This window comes from Podarcis pityusensis, assembly GCF_964106645.2.
Source record: "Podarcis pityusensis genome assembly, chromosome: 9".
NCBI classification, from domain to species: domain Eukaryota; kingdom Metazoa; phylum Chordata; class Lepidosauria; order Squamata; family Lacertidae; genus Podarcis; species Podarcis pityusensis.
Window position 1 is genome coordinate 39223350 of NC_138034.1, and position 22598 is coordinate 39245947.

Sequence of the window (22598 nt, forward strand, 5' to 3'; positions counted from 1 at the left end):
TCTATGATGCAAATGTGAGGGTTGGTGTGGCGTTTGCCCGTTCTTTTGGAAATGTCTGTACGGGAGGAGAGAAAGAGTTAATAGGTAAACCAATAGAAAAGCCAGAGGCGGAGCCTACCTGTTTTTAAAAGGCTTAGTCAGAGGTTTAGACAGTTGGAAAAAGCAGCTGGGAAAGCAGTTGGCAGACAGATGGAAATAGAGAGACAGTTAGTGCAGTTGGTTCTTGTGTGAGGGGAGGTAGAAGAGTTAGAGACAGGATAAAATAAGACTAAGAGGGTTACAGTGTTTCGAATGCATTTAAAGTTTATTTGTGTTTGCAGTAAAATACAATCTTCATTGTTAACTTGACAACCTGACTGAGACTAAGTGATTTACCAGGGAGAACCTGGTCGGTGGCAGCGGATTAGTGGTGTACGGGTCAATAGTCTGTGAAATAACCGGGGGCTCCGTATGAACGCCACAGTTAGGAACATCCTATTCCATGAAAAATGGTTTCTGGCCTAATGCGAGAAGTAGAAATCACAGTTACAGAATGTCCTGCCTCAGTTTACCTCGCTATCTGCTGCTGACACTTAGCCATGATTTCTGGCTCACAGATGGGGATGGAGGCGAGCAGGAAGATGGGAAAAGCACCAGGGTCAGTAGACTAGAGAGCAGACAGGTTCTGGTGCTTAATGTAATGGGGTGCTTGTTTGGCTCACACATTGCAGAGTTAGCTGAAACTCCTTCACCAGGAGCTATAAACAAAGATAAGAATAACAATATGTACTTGGAGGCTCTGGTGCTTGCCTTTTGCAAGACAAGTGCTTTATTGGAACAGTTACATGAGAAGATGGATTTGATGACTGTTACCATCGGAAATTTTGGACAGGCAGTGGGTAACTATATAGAACCCACTCAGGAATTAATCCAGGAATGTGCTTTGACAGATGAGATGAAGGAGGAGGTTGTTGCTGGACCTCGGGTGGCAGAGATGGAGGGAGCTGTGGCCCAGCAGGAACATGAGTTGTTGGATTTGACGAATGAACCTGGAAAAAGTCAGATTTGGAGAGATGGAGTTCTGTTTGGCTTGGAGATGGGGGGCTGGATGGACCCCCCTATGCAGGGATGTTTTGATTTTTATTTTTCAAGTCTGGCTTTGGGCTGGGGGGAGCTCAGAGTTGTGGGGGCCTTTAACTTTGGAGGGGCCTTGAAACATGCCTTCAAATACCACGTGGATTTCAGTGTTGACTATGGAAAAGGGGCCGACTTGTCGAGAAGGGACAAAAATATTGTCAAGCTGGATCTCCCTGAGTGAAAGGAGCAGAAGACAAAGTAAAGTACAGGTATAAATATGAAGAAGACCTGCGGAAGGGACATGGAAGAGACTTAAGAGCCTCGGACATAAGGTCACCAGGTTGATGGACTAGATGGATGGGATAGAAAGGACTGACAAAACCCGAGACCAGGAAGAAGAGACGATGGATGAAGATTGGAAGAAAGTTTTAAAAATTCATTTAGAAAGTATTGTAAAATTAATGAGTATTAGAAAAACGTTGGAATGAAATTATTGGGCTTTAGCAGAAATGTTAAAAAGAATTATGTAAGAATATGTAATGGTTAGGAAAATTTGGTATAAATAAGATTTAAGTTTTAAGTTTTAGGATTTTTTATGGTAAGATAAGGTTAAAATAGATTGAGGTAATTTAATGACAGAATATTGTGAAAGATGGAAAGGATTTGCTGAGATAATTAATAACTAGAATACAAAGAAGGGAGGTGTGAGGAGGTTGATGAAATAAGGTAATGACAGTTAAGGATTTGGGAATATTGGATTTGTTTTTAAATTTTTTGTTTATTTTTGCTTTTTGCTTTTGATGTATTGTGTGTTTTGTTTTTTCTTTTTGACTTTGGTTTTTATTAATTTGTATTGTTTAATTGTTACTTTTATCTACTTTTTTCTTTCCTTTTTTCTTTCTCTTGTTTTTTCCTTCTTATTTCTTTGTAACCTTAAAATTCTCAATAAATATCATTTAAAAAAGAAGAAGATAAGAATAACAATAATTGGACAACATTGTTATCGCCTCTTGAAACCACCAAACCATATAATATGTAAAGAAAAGTGCATTGAGGAAATCTAAAAATGCAAATCAGGGAAATAAATTGTTATACATGCTGTCAAACTATGGAAACACATGGAATGTTCATTAACAGATGGTCAAGGTTTTACTCAAAAAAAGTTTAAAACCTCAGTGCTTTTACATTTTACAAGCCATTATCGCCACTGTGAACACACACTCTGTCTGAAGCCCCATGCAACTGAGGAGACACCCATTAGAAGAACAAAACTGCTACTGACCATTAGTGGCAAACACACTAAGCAGTGAACATGAACCTCAGAAAAACGTATTATTTCAGCAAGCACCAGAGCCTGTCTATTCAACTCACACATCAGCTACAAACTTTAAATAACAGACTTTATCCCAGCTCTGACCCTTAAAACATCTTCTGCTCTTTTAAATAATTTATATTTAGCTTTTTATAAGGCCCAGGCTAATTATTTTCTTGCTTCCACAGGACAATACAAATTTTGTTGCCCTTCATCCTGTCTTCTTACTGCAATATTATTGTGGGGTTGTTGTTATTTAAAAAAAATAACTATTGCATGTAATTGTTGTTAGTTGCTGTTTAGAACTAGCTGTGTCTGCTCTGAGCAGCTTTTGAACTGCAAAAAGTGGTATAAACAAAATCTCCTCTGCCTGAGATGCAAGTTTAGTGCCATCAATGCTGGAATTTGAGGATGCGATTTTGGGTGTCAGTGATGCCTCTGTCGCCATCATCCCAACTAGATCCTGATTTACTGCCATGCCAAGCACATAGAAGGAGAACCACACATTTAGTTTTGCAAATAAACAAAATGGCAATAGCTCCCTTCTGCTATTTCTCCCTAGCAGCTAGTATTGGGAGCCTTAAATCGAAGGGTGGTATCCAACTGCCATCAGTGCAAGGGGTTTTGCTTGTTTTAACAGAACTTTCCCCCATCTCCTTCTCTACTGCATGCTCTGCATCCCACCCTCAATCTTGTCCAGAGCACTGGGGAAATGCTCATAGAACAGATTTAGGAAATGTGCAACAGGAGGAGAGGGAGCAAAAAATGCCACTGAGCAAGAGGAAATCCTTGTATTGATGGAATGTTCACATAGTACTATGTTAGATACGACCCTATAGCTTTAAATCTGGAATATCCTTGTAGCCAGTCAGGACTAAGAGTTAGGTATTCCTTGACCTATTCTCCATGAACATGCCTAACCTTTTATGCTACTCCCATTTTCAAACCCGTGTAGCTAACAGCTGATGCCATCTATTGCGTCAGTGCGTTTTAAAAATTAATTATGCTTTGAACACTCTGAAAATACTGCTTTAACAAAGTAGCCCTTTACACTTTTCAGGTGCTGATTCAAAAATAAAGAGCATCAGTAAGTCTCAAGCAGTTGAAATGACCTTCATGTTGTATCCACCTCGTGGTCTCAAGCTTATAACTGCAGCTGCTCCCAGGTCAACCTGGCTGAAGCCAATAGTCGATGGGGAAGATGGTTACAAATATTTAGGTAAGATTTTATATATAAAATCAGGCTCTGAATATTCAAAGGTTTTTCTAGTAGTGTTGTATGTACATCTGTATTCATACCTCTGTTTTGATTAGAAATTGATGTAGTCTGTTTAGATGCAGTTAGTATTTTACAGGCTTTTCAGCAAAATCACTTCCTGGAGACATAAGGGGACAAGCAGTTTCTTGAATTTGTTTAAAGGATAGTATATCTTTATAAATATTTGAATTTCAGTTAGCAGAGGAGTTGGGGCAAACTTTTAAATTTTCACTGTAAGAGGGAATCATGCAGAAGAGCATTTGTTCTGAAGATCTCCACACCTTCCATGTATGATGCATAAAGCTGGATTTTAGAAGGCAGCCAGGGCACAAAAAGAGCATATCACTGTGGTGGCTAGTCACCTGTGTACAGGTCATGCTTTGTAGTGCAGCAAAACCCTAATTCCTTTGCAATATGTTTTGGTGGTCTAAAACATGCAATGGGTGAGTTACTTATTGTTTTATGCAAGTATTTTTGTGCCACTTTCCGAACCCACAAAGCATCTCACAAGAAAGCAATGTAAAATGACAATAATTAAAGCAATGAAAGGTTGTTGTTGTTTGTGTTTTTTTTAAAGGACCCTCCCCTCAACTTTTCAGTAAGTATGCACCCTTATATGGAGATCTGGCCTTTATCACACATTCTTTGCTAACATGTCAATCCATGTTGGGCTTTTGCAAGGTGTCGTTGATTGCACTGCATTTTGAAGAATGCTTGGAAACTATGTTGTTGTTTAGTCGTTTAGTCGTGTCCGACTCTTCGTGACCCCATAGACCAGAGCACACCAGGCACTCCTGTCTTCCACTGCCTCCCGCAGTTTGGTCAAACTCATACTGGTAGCTTCGAGAACACTGTCCAACCATCTCATCCTCTGTCGTCCCCTTCTGCTTGTGCCCTCCATCTTTCCCAACATCAGGTTCTTTTCCAGGGAGTCTTCTCTTCTCATGAGGTGGCCAAAGTATTGGAGTCTCAGCTTCACGATCTATCCTTCCAGTGAGCACTCAGGGCTGATTTCCTTAAGAATGGAGAGGTTTGATCTTCTTGCAGTCCATGAGACTCTCAAGAGTCTCCTCCAGCACCATAATTCAAAAGCATCAATTCTTCAGCGATCAGCCTTCTTTATGGTCCAGCTCTCACTTCCATACATCACTACTGGGAAAACCATAGCTTTAACTATACGGACCTTTGTTGGCAAGGTGATGTCTCTGCTTTTTAGGATGCTGTCTAGGTTTGTCATTGCTTTTCTCCCAAGAAGCAGGCATCTTTTAATTTCGTGACTGGGCCTACAGTTCAGAGAAAATGACAGAGAATAGCAGTATCATAATAAACTCAGGCAGCCCGCATTAAGAGCTGCATGGCTGGTGTTGACCTGTGACAGGCCTTTCTCAGTAGTGGCTCCTCACTCATGGAGGTGCTTCCGTCACAGCCTTACAATTTAATTTCATGTTAAAGGCATTCTAAACTAGGACTGCACTATATATTTTCTTCCACCTCATTCCATTAATTTAATGTTTGTATTTCTTTTCATAAGAGTGATGATATAGCAGTTACAAGTTTGTCGTGCGATATGGGTTAATACTGGGAGGAGATAGGTATTGTTGGATTATGCCGGACAAGAGTGTAAACTGAGGCTAAACATGGAGCCTGGCACGCCTCCGCTTGCGCAGCTTTGCTGTTGTCCGTGCCGATCCAACGATCCTTCCTGCCTCTCTCTCTTGCCGGTAGCAGAGCGAACACAGCGGTGAGAAGCAATTGCAACAGTGTGGGTAATAAATTCAGAGCAGACACACCCTGCGTCTTCGGGCCTCCTGCACTTGGCTAACAGGAGATGAAGGCTCGCTCTTGGGTTCTCTCTTAACCTGTGGAAAAACCCACCCCTGTGCTTGACCATCATGTATTATAGTACCTCAGGTGCAACTAATTTGCTGGAAGCGTTTTGCTGCATTTTCTTTACATAATTTAAACAAAGAATGCTGCCCCCACAATTAAAATTATAAAATGAGCTTTATTTGAAGCAAATTCCTCATTAGGGATGCTTCTGAACTGCATAATTTCCCACTTTGGAATACAGATTCTGAAATGACAGCAATTCCTCCCAATAGTTCTCTGGCTCCCATTGTAAGTCTTATTATGGATGGCAGGCATTTTGGGAAAACAACAGATCCCAGACCCCTTGAGACCACTTGTTGTAGCAATGTTACAAACATTAGAAAAGCCTCCCCCAACTTAGTGCCCTCCAGATATTGCTAACTAGACCCCCCTCCTTTCCTGAACATTGACTATGCTGGTTGAGCTTATCAGAGTTGTTCTCTAAATCTGGAGAGTACCAGGTTGGGGGAAGCAGCATTAGTGGAAGTGGAGGGGAGAACCCTTTCTTCCCATAGGCATCAAGTTGGCCATTGTTGAAGGGGCCATTAGAATATTGCTCTCTATATGATCCCAAAAACTGTTTAAGGCATTTTCTCCTCTCTCATAGGTTTTTCCAAAGGGGGGAGGTTTTTCACCAGCCAGAAGAACAAGGCTTTTTCTTGCTTAGATGTTACAGTGAAAATAGGCCTATCTCAGGAATGTCTGGCTTGGGCGGGTAAAAGATAAAGAGCAAGGTTGAATGGATGTTATTGTAACCCCAGAGGGAGGAACTGGACATACGTGAAACAAGGAAGTCCAAATATGGAGAAACGAAAGCTAAATTCTATACCATTTCCCGTAAATCACATGTTTTCTCAGAAATCAAATGATTATCCGTCCCAGAGGGTATAAAAAGGGCTGGCAAGCCCAGAGAGGGCGGGCAGACATCGGGCAACGCGTGTCTGTACCATTATTTTGTCATGACAAAATAAAAATGATTTTACTGCTGTCAAATTGACTCTTTGAAGTGAATTCTAATGCTCCAATATAGGGAGGGAAGGAACTAAGAAAAGGTCTTTCATTGTGAGAACAGGATTGTGGACTAGATGGACGACTGGCCTGATCTGACAGGCCTCTTCTTATAGTCTTTTGTCTCTCAAACAAGAGTCATGAACCTTCGCTGCTTTCTCTCGCACCCTTAAACTTGGCCTGGTGGGCTTTTACTAACATTGTTTGTGGACAGCAAGGTTGTCTTCAGAAAGTAGTTATAGATAATTCCACCCTAGATGACTGGATAGTGTATCTTTTTGAGTTACAGTGGTTATTAAACTAGTTGACAAGAGAACTGCAGGAGTTGCCTTGAAAAGAGATTAGTCTATTAAAGAAAGTCTTTCTGTAGCACAGCAACTGCTCTCCCTGTAAACATTTTTGGAAAGATAGCACTGGACATTTGTTATATGATCCACTCTTGATACTTAAAAAACACTGGCACAAGTTCCAGACTTTCTTTTTGTGTTTCTTGAATCTGCTCTGATGACTTCAGTAAACTTTCATCACTTGTGTGTGCAACAAACAACTGGATTTTATTTACAGATTTCTATTTTGTATTTACAGAGAGAGCATTTGGTCTGATTACTTGAAATGCAAGTCTCAGACAGGGATTAGACATTGCAAGAACTGTGTTTTCTCTTCCTCTGAATATCCAGTATTACAAAACTAGTGTTGCATTATCATTACACTGTGGGTGGAATCCAGAATTGCCCTTGTCCGTATAAAAGGGCTCCTCCCATTTGCAGAAGGGACTGAGCTCCTGTGGACATTCCTACTGGAGAAGGGAGGGGATTTTTTTTCTGGTCTCCCTTTTCCTCTTGAAGCCTGCTGTACCACCTACCACACTGTTCTGCAAGGTCCCACCACTCTCCAGAGCAGGCTTTGGAAAGGCTCAGGCACCTAGAGGGGGAGGGGAAAATGGTCTCAGTAAAAAAATGGCCTCCTACTCTTCTTCTGTCCGCAGTGTCCCCTGACTGGAGTTTCTCTTACAGGAACTCTGAATATAACTGTGTGAGATTTTTGCCTGGTTACTATTCATTGATTGCCACTTGTGGGGAGAGTGGAGGAGCAATTTGACAGGTATTATGAGGGGAATGATGAGGAGCAAACATGAAGCTGCTGCTTATAAAGCCCAATTCTGATTTCAGTGTGTTTGCCAGTTGCATACACTCAGAATTATGTCTTGTTTCTATCGTGCTGAAGATACTGCTTGTATATTTACTCTGCTGTATACGGTGGCATTTCTGTTTAAATTTATTTTTTATTTGTAATACAGTATGTGGATTTCCTTGTCAATTACATATGGCATTTGGTTGTTAATGATTTTCACTATAAACCATAAAAACCATGTTGCAGCCATACATTTATCAGATTTGCTCCGGTAATCAGTCTTTGAGGCAAACTCAAACCGGAATCCTGCAATGCCAATCTCAGAGGTAGTTTTAAGGGAAGAATATGAATTCCTTTAGTTCCTGGCTTTCTTTGTTGAGAATGACTTGTGAAGACAAATACTGATTATCTTGCTGGGAGAGAGAAGTAAAGTTATAATAAGATTAGAAAAATAATTGAGCTATTTTTCTAGAAATGAATTAAACATCATAAACTAAGCATTGTAGAGATTTCCCCTAAATCAAATTTAGCTTTTAAAACATCTTAGCAAATGCAACGATGTTCGGCATCCCAGATTCAACATTATACTTTTATTAAAATTAATACAACTTTAAGAAGGGGATTACCTAAACAGAATAATTCATTACTTTCCTTTGTTATCCTATTTCCAGTGGATTGCTGGAAAGGAGGGAAGGCAGTTGCTAAGAATGTGTTAGAGGTCACTTTTATGAATACTAAAAATGGGCGCTAGAGGCTAACAGCCTAAACCCACCTTCCCTCGAGATATAGGTAATCTAGATGGGGAAATACCCTTAATATTAACATTACTAAACAGCAGAAAAAAGAAGGTAGTTTTGCAGTTTGAATTTGGGCAGAGACAGAGCCCTGAGAGGTTTTTTTATGGAGTTGGCAAAAACAGACATGCTAGAAGTGACGTTGTTCTTTGAGGAGCTAATGTGGTGTGTGTTGCCTAGAATGGGAAGCTGCTTGTTTCAGATTGGTTCTGAACCAAATTTGATTTGAGTGGGCCCCTGGGCAAGGTGTTAAAGGTTGAAAATACCCAACCCAGAGCCACCTATCCTGAACACCAGGGACGTAGAAAGGGGGGAGCGGTTCGCCCCAGGTGTCACCTTGATGGGGGTAACAAAATGGTGGCACTTCCTCCCCCCCAGCGGTAGGGCAGCTGAGGCCAGGCACCCCGTCCCTCCCTACGGGCACCGCCAATCCCGTCCTGGGATGGGTTGCACTTCAGGGCCTCAGCCACCCTATAGCTGGGGGGGGGGGAGGCAGCAGGCGGGACGCCCTATCCCATCCCTCCCTATGGGCACCGTGCGCCCCATGCCGCCCCTATGGGCAGTTCGCGCTGCCCGATGTGCACGAGAGGCTTGCTCTGCCACTGCTGAACACTTCTTCAATTTCTGCCAAAATGTGCTGGATCAGAGTCCAGGTGTATAGATCTGCACTCTTACACCCAAATCTTTCATTTGTGATTCTAACAATCGGAACCGGCATGCATTACATGAAAACAAAGGACTGATGAAACTCTCCATCAATACTGGCAAAAGCTAGACAAACATCCTGGTCCAGAGAAACATAAGGGCACCAGAGGTCTGAACCTGATATCTCCTCAGTGATGAAGTGAGCAGGGCAAGAACAACCACTAAATCAAATTTCAGAACTACCAGCAATCCTGAGACTTTAAAAATAAATAAATTAGTATTTTCTATTTTTTTCAAGCACTGAGAAAAACATATTCATTTGTGAAAGTATGCCATTATGATTCTGGTGAAATAAGAGTAGTATGTCTCTCCCCCTTCTGAGACAACTGTTTCCTGACTAATCAGACAGAAGAACAGCTTCAAAATTGCAGTCAATTCAATAAATTTAGGAATGTCAAATCTGTGATTCATTCTTGTAGTCTTTGGAACAGAAAAACAACTGATAAGATTGATTTCCACCACTCTGCTATTCATTTGATGGAACTGCCGTTTAATTTGAGCTTGGAAATATATTTAGTATTTACTGCAGGGCTATATAATGATAGCCTATATATTTGAAGAGAAAAAGTTGCTGGGTTCCTTGCACCTGATAAACACATCTATAAATATAATACTGTGACATCCTTGCCTCTTCCCTCTTTCTGAGACGGAAGCATGCAAATAACCTTGTATATTCCTCAAAGTGAAATGCATGTTACATTTGTGGTACCATGGAGAATACCAATGCCTCCCATTTTCAGTTGTTATCTCTCCCTTGTTCTTTCCTAAGGATCTTACAGCTTTGCCAGAGATTAATTTCAACATTATCATGATCAGAAAATTATATACTTTTCAGTATATTAGTGCATTCCATTTTGTTTGCTTTTTAAATAAATAACATGCAAGTTTGTCTACTGGGCATTTACCTTTCTTGAATTGTGTATAGATAGATACATAGGAAGAGCAAACAATAAAGATCACCTTGCCTGTCCTGCAGATTTTGAAGGTTCATACAAACTATTTTGTATAACTAACAGGGCTTTTAATCAGTAATGGAGGCCTAACTAAATAAATTTACGCTAACTTCTTTTTAAATGTTGAAATTCCTAATGATAAAATCTGTGGCATGGTATGGTATTTGTTCCTGCATGGGTTGAATGGGAAATGTTCTGTCATTACAAGCTGAACTATACAGTGTTTTAAAAGGTGAGTTACAAAAAATAGCAATGGCAGACCATTTACATTAATATGTATGTGTGGCAGAATATATGCCAGAGTCCCTGTCACTCTGCTTTTCAAGGCTACATCTGATATTTTTCTGTTACAGTAATAAAAACTGCAGCTGTTGCTAAGCAAATGGAATGAATTACATTTACAAGAAAGTTTTTCTGAGTGAAAAAGAAGATAGCTCAGAGGAGCTGTATTGTAAGCTCATGAATGACTTTATCATTTTTATTTTCATTCCCCAACTGGACTAAGGCAAGGTGATCCTTGGACTCTTCAAAATGGTGGAATTTAATCCAAAAGAAGGGGAGCTGGAAAGCAGCTCTGTTTTAAAGCTTGAAAAAAATGCTGTGTCCAAACAAACCAGCCTCTTGCTAAGTTTCCAGTTCCTTGGGCTGGGAAATGGTCTGTTAATCATATAGCCATCTTATAAAAATAGCCCTGTGATCTTGCTGTTGCCACCGTTCCTTAGCAATTGTGTTTGCCCAAGGAAATTTAATTTTTATATAGGTAATTAACACTGTTGATTCTCTTGCTGGCACCACAGATTTTGCACAGGAAACAGCTTGTTTTGTTTCATTTTTTCCCTTTAAAAAATATATCAGATTCCAGTGTTACAGCAGACATTTGTTAGTTCCCATGCAGCCCCAACAGCGCCACCAAATTACTAGGAGGCTTAGGAAAGAATAGATCCAGTCAGTATTAATGATGGGTGAGTTTCCCTTAGCATTTTTCATAATTCATTATTCCCCCTCCCTTAACTCCCCCGCCAAGCTTTCTTGGGGGGAAATGGGGTCCTAGTATATGGAAGCACCTGTAGTTCATTAGTACAGCACATGGTTTGTGCAGAAGGTCTTAGGTTCAGTCACTTGTACAGTATTCCTAGGAGAGAAGTCTGCCTGAGCCTTGGAGAGGTGCTGCCAGTCAGAGAAGATAGTATTAGCTTAGCTCAGCCTTCTCCAGATATTTTGGACCAGAACTCCAGTTAGCTGCAAACAGTGTGATCAATGGTTGGAGATGATAGCAGTTCAAACCATCCGGAGGGTGGTTGTGGGGGCTGGGCAAATAGTTTGACTTATTTCTGTAGCAGTTAAACTATTTTCTGGGATGTGACTCCAGATTCCAGGTATGAATCGATCTGTGGGTTGTGTGATTTGCATACAGAAGCTGTGGGAAGCTCAGGGAATTAAAGTCTCTACATTTTGAAACAAGATTACAAGCTGACACTTTCAAAGCACCGATTTTAACCACTGATTTCAAAACTGCACTGATTTTTGTTGTTGTTTTGTAGAATTCCCAAACAACTCCATGTACAAGGCTTCTAGTGCTTTATATGTGGATTCATGCACTTGGTGTGATAAACATGCTATAACTGAAATTTTAAAAGTCATAACTTTCAGTCGTAACATTTTTATCATACCATGGCCACAAATTCACACGAAAGGCTTTGGAGACTTTAATTCCAGTGTTGACAAAGTCTAAATGACAACATTGTGAATGGCTGATTGTCATTTTGAATTCCTTGGATCAAAATAGACACATTTTCTTCATTAAGAACATTACAGTCTAAAACTTTACGGGAAGATTTATAATCACTGAAAGGAGAAAGTAATCTTCCTTTTGTCAGCATATACAGCCAGAGAGACTCATTAGAAAGTTTGTGTTAATGGATGCTCACTGCAAATATTGCAGTAGTTTGTTTCTGTTACGACAAGACACCCCAAAGGAAGCATGAAATTCTTATCAATGCCGCCATATAAATACTAATTCTAATGCACTTTACATTTATATAAGGGTTTCTGTTTGTGCAGAGCATCATAATGTAAGAAACAATCAAGATCAGCCCTCCCCTGCTTTGTGTCACCAGCTGAGTGCCTTGATAATAATGCCATTTGAGATTGTTGTTCTTTCCTCCCCCCCCCCATGCTAATATTAGCACAAAATGTAATCACAATTATTTCAAATACTAATTGCATGCTCTCTCTTTTGGCAATTGAAAGTTGTCTTTGAAACATGCTTTATATAGGTTTGGATAACGCCTGTTAATAAATGGTTTGGGTCAGCAAGTAGTCTTTGCATGTTCTTCTGGTACAGTAGGTTATGATGCTCACCACCCTTCTGAATCTCCTTTGTTCCCGGGGATGTGGATACCAGCTTGGGATCAGCCTGAGCCACAGAATGGCCAAAAGAATAGGGCTGGAAAGAAATTATTGGTTAGCTGCTTGGCAGATGTCAAGGCAGTACAAACTACTGGAACTAGGGTAGCTTTGCAGGATGGACAGAAGGCCTCAGTACTTCAGAGTTATGTGCAAACTTGTCCATAGAGATTAGCCATGTTCTTTCATTTGCTGTACTTCCTATTGGATTGCACCAGAATTTTAGCACCCAAAACTATATAGTAATAAATTAGGTAAAGGTAAAGGGACCCCTGGCCATTAGGTCCAGTCGTGGATGACTGTGGGGTTGCAGTGCTCATCTCGCTTTATTGGCCGAGGGAGCCAGTGTACAGCTTCCGGGTCATGTGGCCAGCATGACTAAGCCGCTTCTGGCGAACCAGAGCAGCGCACGGAAACGCCATTTACCTTCCCGCCAGAGCGATATTTATCTCCTTGCACTTTGACGTGCTTTCGAACTGCTAGGCTGGCAGGAGCAGGGACTGAGCAACGGGAGCTCACCCCGTCACGGGGATTCGAACTGCCGACCTTCTGATTGGCAAGTCCTAGACTCTGTGGTTTAACCCACAGCGCCACCCATGTCCCGTGCGCCACCCAAAAATCTCAAAATGTGAAGGTGGTTAAAAAATGGCCACCAACATCACAGCTTCAAACTCTTATCCAGAGATCCAGAAATATCATTTGAATTTTTTTTTTTTAAAAAAAGGCTGACATAGAATTTATGATCTACTCAGTGCTAAAGTTTATCATTGGGGAAACAGACGAAAATGGGAGATGCAACACTCAACATAGGGGAGACACATTTACTCAATGGCAAAGTTTCTCATTGGGAAAATATAGAAAGACGATGCATACAAAAATTAGTGTATTTATGTATGCATGCCTGAAATGGCCTAATTTTTTTGTTGACTTTGTGCTAGAACAAGTGATAATATATACAAGATACTTTGGCATAAGAACTGCACTGGAGCCAAAGTCATGCCTTGCTATTCTGTTCCAAATTATTTGCTAATTAGTGCTACACAACCTATCACCTTATTTCTTAATAAATAGAGATCGTATCTTGCATTTGAGTTGCTTAAAGAATAACAAGTCTTTACTTTTTTTCTCCTCTTGCTAATACATTCTAAATGCTGTGTTGTGTCCTTACTAAGCGTTGAATTTCCTTGTAGATATCCTATTAAGATTAATAGAATTTTAGCATTTTTTCATTAATACATTTTCAAATGGATTACCTTTTCAACTATATAAAACAGCCACTTTTTTTAGCTTAAGGATCAACTCACTCTTCCCAAATGGGGTGGCTAGTTATGGATTGTCACAAAAGTGGATGTGGTTTAAATAATACTGCAATATATCTCACCACAGTGGAGGAGACAATATTAGAGACGTGTGTCTGGACTCTTTCTTTGTTATTTAAGTGACTTTGCTAACACATTGAGAAGGGAGTTTGATCACACCTGCCATATGCAAGAAACCCTAAGCGTTTGGTGGTGCCTGCCTTGTGTCCCGGAGGTGGGTGGTAGGTTATTGCTTTGTTGTTTCTCTTTATTTGTGCCTTTATCTTGTGAACCACCCTGAGATCTGTTGATAAAGGGTGGAATATAAATCAAGCAAGCAAGCAAACCAACAACCAACCAACCAACCAACCAACCAACCAAGAAGAAGAAGATAGACAGTAGCTGGCATTGAAAACTGAGTGTGTAAATCCCAGCAGAAGTTCCAAGGCATCTCATCCATCTCATGGGCTTACATACCCCGTGTCACAGAAGGCTAAGGATATACATTAGCTGCACGTTTTATGTTGTAAACCACCCTGTGATCTTCAGGTGAAATATATACATTTCCTGATTGCCTCTCGTAAGCAAGAACAGAATAGCAACAGGTAACTTCTGATTCTAGCAGATAAACTAAGTCCAGTGCCATCTAGTGACGAAACCATATAATAACACTATAGATAAATGTACACCTAAAGGTAAAGGGTAAAGGGACCCCTGACCATTAGGTCCAGTCGTGGCCAACTCTGGGGTTGCGGTGCTCATCTCGCTTTATTGGCCGAGGGAGCCAGCGTACAGCTTCCGGGTCATGTGGCCAGCATGACTGAGCTGCTTCTGGCGAACCAGAGCAGCACACGGAAATGCCGTTTACCTTCCCGCTGGAGCGGTACCTATTTATCTACAGGGCCAGATGAACTGCATCCAAGAGTATTAAAAGAACTGGCAGATGTGATCTCAGAACCACTGGCAGTCATCTTTGAGAATTCCTGGAGAACAGGCGAAGTCCCGGCAGACTAGAGGAGGGCAAATGTTGTCCCTATTTTCAAAAAGGGGAAAAGAGAGGACCCAAATAATTACCGCCCAGTCAGTCTGACATCAATACCAGGGAAGATTCTGGAGCAGATCATTAAGCAAACAGTCTGTGAGCACCTAGAAAGGAATGCTGTGATCACCAATAGTCAGCATGGATTTCTGAAAAATAAGTCATGTCAGACTAACCTGATCTCGTTTTTTGACAGAATTACAAGTCTGGTAGATGAAGGGAACGCAGTGGATGTAGCCTACCTTGATTTCAGCAAGGCATTTGACAAGGTGCCTCATGATATTCTTGTAAAGAAGCTAGTAAAATGTGGTCTTGACTATGCTACCACTCAGTGGATTTGTAACTGGCTGACTGACCGAACCCAAAGGGTGCTCATCAATGGTTCCTCTTCATCCTGGAGAAGAGTGACTAGTGGGGTGCCACAGGGTTCTGTCTTGGGCCCGGTCTTATTCAACATCTTTATCAACGACTTGGATGATGGACTCAAGGGCATCCTGATCAAATTTGCAGATGACACCAAACTGGGAGGGGTGGCTAACACCCCAGAGGACAGGATCACACTTCAAAACGACCTTGACAGATTAGAGAACTGAGCCAAAACAAACAAGATGAATTTTAACAGGGAGAAATGTAAAGTATTGCACTTGGGCAAAAAAAATGAGAGGCACAAATACAAGATGGGTGACACCTGGCTTGAGAGCAGTACATGTGAAAAGGATCTAGGAGTCTTGGTTGACCACAAACTTGACATGAGCCAACAGTGTGATGCGGCAGCTAAAAAAGCCAATGCAATTCTGGGCTGCATCAATAGGAGTATAGCATCTAGATCAAGGGAAGTAATAGTGCCACTGTATTCTGCTCTGGTCAGACCTCACCTGGAGTACTGTGTCCAGTTCTGGGCACCACAGTTCAAGAAGAACACTGACAAACTGGAACGTGTCCAGAGGAGGGCAACCAAAATGGTCAAAGGCCTGGAAACGATGCCTTATGAGGAACGGCTAAGGGAGCTGGGCATGTTTAGCCTGGAGAAGAGGAGGTTAAGGGGTGATATGATAGCCATGTTCAAATATATAAAAGGATGTCACATAGAGGAGGGAGAAAGGTTGTTTTCTGCTGCTCCAGAGAAGCAGACACGGAGCAATGGATCCAAACTACAAGAAAGAAGATTCCACCTAAACATTAGGAAGAACTTCCTGACAGTAAGAGCTGTTCGACAGTGGAATTTGCTGCCAAGGAGTGTGGTGGAGTCTCCTTCTTTGGAGGTCTTTAAGCAGAGGCTTGACAACCATATGTCAGGAGTGCTCTGATGGTGTTTCCTGCTTGGCAGGGGGTTGGACTCGATGGCCCTTGTGGTCTCTTCCAACTCTATGATTCTATGATTCTATGATTCTACTTGCACTTTGATGTGCTTTCGAACTGCTAGGTTGGCATGTACACCTACACACACACAAATGATGTATGTGGAATTGCCATGGTGTGTTGTGGAAGTGAGGCTCACCTAGGAGAGCTGGTGAGAGAGGAGCAGTCAATGGATGCCCTCTGCACTGGAGACGGTGTGAGGGAATAGCTATTGTAGATGGTTCTCTTGGGATCTGGAAAGAGGATCTTTATAGATTTACTTTATATCCTGCCTTTCTTCCCCAAGAAGCCCAGGGCCACACATAACAATTGATAAAACAATTAAAAATCAATTGCAAACCAGATGCAGATTTGGAAATATCTCCACTTGACAGGCTTGTAGAAAGAGGAAGGTCTTCTGTAGGCATCAAAAAGACCACAGAGATGGCTCCAGTTTCGTATTAAAAGGGAAGGAATACCAAAGGGGAGGTGCCACAACACCGAAGGCCTGAATCCTACATTGTGATAAGATGATATCTGCTAGAGAATTGTTTTCTCAGAGAACAGTGACCTGTTGTATATATAAGGGGAAGAGACAATCTTTCAGATATCTTGGTCCAAAGCTGTACAGAAATAGTTTTGCAGCCTCTGTGAGTAGAGGCTGTTATAAGCAGTGGGCATATGTATACGCCAATGGCATCCAAGAGTTCAAAGTGGGGAATTGGCTAATGGAGTCTTTGACAGAGAACCCGAAGACCGCACACTGCCCTGTTGTGCATGGTGTGTGGGAAGCAAGGCCAAAATTTGACGCCTCACCAGCACTCACCCATTCCCTAGGCTTTGAGAAGGAGGTGGGTGGACTTTAGGATCCTGTCAAAGTCCTCACGCCTCCCTGCCAAAGACCAGCGCCTTGCTTACCCGGCTTTGGGAAGGCATCAAAAAATTTTGGGGAGAGCATCAAATATTGTTGAGGGCCACCAGGAAAGGCATGAAGGGCAGCATGCGTACTGGACTGGCCCTGGTGTAGGAAGAATATTGGTGTAAGAGAGGGGAATCCTCTCTTTCTCCTACTGCTGCTAGCACATTTTCTGCCTTAATTTTGAGGGGAAGAGTTTGGGGAAAAGATTGGACCCCCTTTTTGTTGTTGTTGAAAATTGATCTTTAGATCCTATTCAGGACTTACAGCAAGCTGTTTTCCACTTCATTGGAAAATCAGCTTAGTATGTGAATCCCACTTAGAAATTGAAACGTCTTTGTATTCTTGCATCAAACCCTAAATACCTAAATTGTATTCTTGCATCAAACCCTAAATACCTGGTAAGAATTTTAACTAATTTCTTCACAAAGTAAATTTTGCTTCTCACATATCTCAAGTCTCTCTCTCTCTCTCTCTCCCTCTCTCTCCCTCTCTCTCTCTCTCTCTAAAAAAGAGAGAATAGAAGGTGGTAACAGATTATAACTTCATAATTGTAACTAGAATCTTTTATGCAGTTCTGTTCGGTTTTCCACACATACTGCCAAAAGAGGTTTTTCAGTCTGTGGCTTCTTCCAGTTATGTCTTCCATCTGTTTCCTTTCCTTTATTCTTTCATCATTCTGGTTTCTAGATTCCCCCTTTGGCTTAGGGTGCTTTTTACAGAGACTTTTTTTGTGTTAGAAAACTGCTAGCTTGGGCCAAGATCCCACATAGTCCAGCACTTTACCCCATGACACTCTTCAAACAAATGTCCCTGGAAATTTGCAAATCAGATATAATAACAGCATCTGCTAAACGGGGGGGGGGGGGGGGTTTGCTCCAGAATGTGAAGGTTCCATTTTTTAGATATCTTGATGAATCTGCACTGATTAGACCCCTCGTGCATAAATGTGTCGTTCCTTTTTAAACCCATCTAACCTACTGCCTATCACAGCAACCGGGGGGGGGGGGCGCCGCCGTGTCAACCATATTATTAATGTATTGCATGAAGAAATGCTTCTATTTTGTATGTTTAATCAGTCTCATTGGATGGTTGTGGTGTAGTGTTTTGAAGGACGTGTGGTTCCGGAATTGGCCTCCACAGTTACTTACAGACTCATTGTTAAAACTGTGTTTTATGGAAGACAATCTTACTAGGCTACGAAGATCGCCAAAGAAGAAGAAGAAGATTGCTTTGAAGTACTGAACACTGAATATTCCTTATTCACTTTCCCATGCCATTCTTATTAAAAATATTTTAAAATGGTGCATCCTCCTAGTTTCTTTCCTTATAAAGTAAAATGGCACCAATCCCACTTAATATTATTGGGGAAATTGCTGCATCTTTGAATTCAAATGTTATCTTCTTAGCCCAATCTAAATGCTTAATGACACATCAAAGAATTCTGAAAGATTAGTGAGGAAACAGCCACCTTTACAGAAGCCATGCTGATTCTTCCTAAGCAAGGCTTGTTCTTCTGTACTGCTGCAGGACCAATCTGATTGCTTTGGCCCACAAGCCACATTAGTTTCACTTCAGAGCCTTAACACAGTGTGCATTCCTGGGATGACCTTAAAATGACACTTCAACTGTACTGGTAAATCACAACCATCTGGACATATCTGCAATTTTACTTCACAATTTTCTTTTTGTGAAGAACAAATTGACTGCAGACTTACATATCCACAGTTCAAATTTGCTTTTGTTTGAGAGCTTTATCATCAGCAAGAATGTACAGGGGGAACATATTCATAGCCACTCACAATATTTGGGCGCTCAGTTTCTGAAAGCTGCAATTTTATGTTGCTACATCTTCATTTCTGCTGAGATGATTACTTCCTCACCAAGATAAAGGATGTCTGGCCTTTTAGCAGTTAGATGGAATATTTCCTTTTCTGGTGGATAGCCACATTTAAATGGTTGTAGAATGGTTCTATGACTTCCTCTTCTGCTTTACATCGTCATGGGAGAAGTATTCCTGAAGCATTTGAAGTGAGGACAACCAAACTCTCTTTCTGTTCCAACTGTGCTTGTGCATGGTTTTTGCTCTGCTCGACTCAGGTCAATTTTTATTATTTAGAGTTTGCTGTCACAACATGGGCTCACTAGTTTTCTATGTCTGGAGAATCTCTCCTGCCCTCTAGTTGTCAGCTTTTCTGCTGCATCATTTGCTTTCTCAAGTTTCCTAAAAAGTTATATTCAAAATAGCTCATGGAAAAATCAAGGATAACAAGTTACTTTAAGATGCATCTTACATTGACTATGGGGACTAAAGTTTGTATACTCTCTCTCTCTCTCTCTCTCTCTCTCTCTCTCACACACACACACACACACACACACACAAACACAGGGCTAGTGGTGGCATAGTGGGTTGTGGGTTAGGCTAGGACCTGGGAGACCAGAGTTTTAATCCCTGCCCAGCCAGCAAACTCACTGGATTACGTTGGGAGAGTAAACCTGTCCTCACAGGATTGTCAAGAAGGTAAAGTGGCCAAGAGACTGATACTGATGAATTGGAAGAATAAAGATAATCAATGGATCAACAATATGGCAACACTCACAACTTTTGAATGGACTTCTTACAGACATAGACTTTGTTTGGATAAATATGACAACATTTGGAATGAGTTTATACAGAATGTATCTACATCTGTAATCCCCTTTGTGCTCTTAATGGCCCATCACCTCAAGAGGAAGCCAGCTTGGCTTATATTTTATATTTATTGGATCCAGGGCTTCAGGAAGGAATAGGCTGGTTTGACTAGCTTTTAAGGCTTGCTGGATCCAGGGATCAAATGCGAGTTTGGCACCCACAAACTCAAAACAACACACCACAGTAACCTTTGTCCGCATTGTCCTCAATTGAGATGGATCTTCATTTGTATGCTCTTAATATACCAATAAATCTATTGATTTTGTGTTACAGTGGGTGGACATCCAATATTAAAGGCAGCTGATATTCGAGTTGCTGGAGCTTTAGTAGCTGCATCAATGCGAGAAAGGAAGACGAAAGAACAGGAAGCAAACCAAGCTGCTGCTGTAACAGAGAACAGTGTCTAACATAGGATGCAATTCGTGCCCAGTTGTAATAAATGGCATCATCAATTTGATTATAAAGATACTGGATTGCAAACAAACTTCAGTTTCCTCTGATGAAAATTCCCAGTATACAATGGAAAGCATTTCATCTTTAAATTATCAGATGTAGACAGAAGATAACAGAAACATCGCTCTTGAGCCCATACTATACACTAGCTTCCTATACGGTTTGAAACAATTTCAGTAGGATTTAGAAACCTAATGTGTAAAAAAATTAAAATTAAAAATCCCATGCTTATTTGTTTGGATCATAATAGGCACTGTTCTTTTGTTTTTGTCTTCCTGTATTCTGTATGGCAGCGTCTAACATCAAATAAATGTGTCAGTGTTTTTTGCCCGAGAAATTTTACAGCCTTTCTGGTGCCTTTTGATCTCAAAGTTGTTCTGTGTGCTTTTCAAAACAAACTAACTTGCATCAAGCGCTTTAACAATATATTCCCCAAATCTGCAAAAACACGGTGTAAGGTCAGTAAAGGAAAGCCTTTACCTTTCAATAGTCACTTTTCTATAAATAAATTGGCACTTGATCCTCATCAAAGAGCAAGAAATATTGGATATGCTCTCTGAGTGTCCATTGTAGTTTTTTGAGCCAACTACCTGATGGAAGTCATCACTTATATGTAAATGAACTGTCAATGGTTTGCCACTGTTGGCAATCACTGGACTGTGAAGGGTATGTCTTAATAAGAACCAAAGCTCTTCACAGACTTTGATTTACTGGAAATAAAATAGAAAAGTCCTCTGGGATTACGAAGGACACTTGTTTCAGATAAAATGTCTAGACAGTAGCAATATATCTGGGGCTTTTATTATAGCAAAACTGCAAATTAGAATGGAGTGCCGAGAAAGTTCCAGTGACCCAACTGAGTTCAAAAACACTGCTTCCCGCTGATCTTTTCCCCCAAAGCCTAAAGACATAGTAAGATCACAAGCAAGCCCCTCCAAACAAAAAAATAAAACAAAGCATTATGTCCAAGGTTTCGAAGGGCAATGTTTATTGAGCATTCATTTGATTTGTTTGCAGGGAGGTTAGACAATGTTGGCTGTTTAGTGAGCACTTGTCCTGACTTGTTTGCGGGGAGGTTAGATACTGTTACGTCAAGCAAGTTTTCTCCCACACTTTCCAGTGCATGTTCCCGTCGCGATCCTTATCGCAAAAAATCAGATCTTTGGGGGAAGCGAGTTTGTTGTGCCAGACCTCCCAATCAATTGCAAGTGTGCTACCTGAATTTGATGGTATGTGATTAGATCCTGCCCAAAGATAGCAACAGCCTGGAAGCACCCAAAGTTGCAGTTCACCAATATTTTTCCTGATCAATACTAAAAAAATATATGAGATTGTATCAACATAAAAAGGCCATGGTTGGCAGGCAACTTGAATAATTTTCCAGTTTAAGAGCTTCTCCTTTCAAAATTCCAAGTCGACTTTTCTACAAATACTTCTGATGGGAGGGGGGATGAAATCATACTGAATCAAATTCCATTAACATAGAAATGTGAATGGAATGCTCTTCAATGAAAAAAAAAAAAAGAGCCAGCTATGTATTCTAAAGCAGGAATGGGTGAATATATCAATTTTATTTCTCCCAGTTCCTCATTTTTCCAATCTTAAGTTCTGTTCTCCATATTTCTACATTGTTTTGTGATTTTTTAAAAAAGCCCTCATGAAAATTTACCAATCTTTTGCTGTGTGTTTCTACTATACACATTTTTATTTTATGTTGCCTTGCAAAGCAATTTCCCCCAACGTAATGCATTTTTGAATGTTATCTTCACTAATATACACATTTATTTACACGTTTTATCCCAGTATACATATTTTATATTTTGAGAACTGCATCTCAAAGTGCAGATTTTGAAGGAAGGCAGTGTTTTGTCTCAAGTATGGTTTTGGAAAATGCAAATTGGATAAGCTTGCCTTCAGATGTGAACAGAATCAAATTTCAACCCTATCCATATTCTAGAGTTAAATTACTGTCCATTTAAAATGATCTTATCAGGATCAACCCATGCATTTTTAAATGGATTATTCAACCTACTCATTTAAAAAAGCCACCCCCCAAAAAAAACCACACAACTGGAATTGGATCAGGAGCTGCATCAGAGACCATTCGTTCATTTAGCCCATAACTATTTGCTATGACTCTTCAGGGATTCTGCAGAGGTCTAATAGAGCCCTGCTGAGATCCTCATGACTGGAAGTGTGAAAAATTCACCCAAGGAACATTTATGTGCAAAGCATCTTCTTTACTTCTGAGCTACAGTCCCCTCTCCACACATCCTTCACCCACCAGGCTGCCCTCCTGCTGCACACACAGCCACACTCCTGGGATATACTGACTGCCCACAGAGATTCTCTCCACAGTTCGTGATTGAG

The 22598-nt window shown here is 40.8% G+C and overlaps 1 protein-coding gene across 3 annotated transcripts in view; it reads left to right on the forward strand.

Moving 5' to 3' along the window:
- Positions 1 to 20565, forward strand: part of IQCM (IQ motif containing M) — a 93663-nt gene extending 73098 nt beyond the window's left edge. For all 3 annotated transcript variants that reach the window (XM_081021653.1, XM_081021655.1, XM_081021654.1), the window contains exons 11-12: positions 3429 to 3587; positions 20049 to 20565. In XM_081021653.1, the coding sequence (XP_080877779.1) occupies positions 3429 to 3587; positions 20049 to 20182 (293 nt within the window). In that variant the 3' untranslated portion in view covers positions 20183 to 20565. The remainder of the gene's footprint in view (positions 1 to 3428; positions 3588 to 20048) is intronic.
- The last annotated feature ends 2033 nt before the right edge of the window (positions 20566 to 22598 follow it).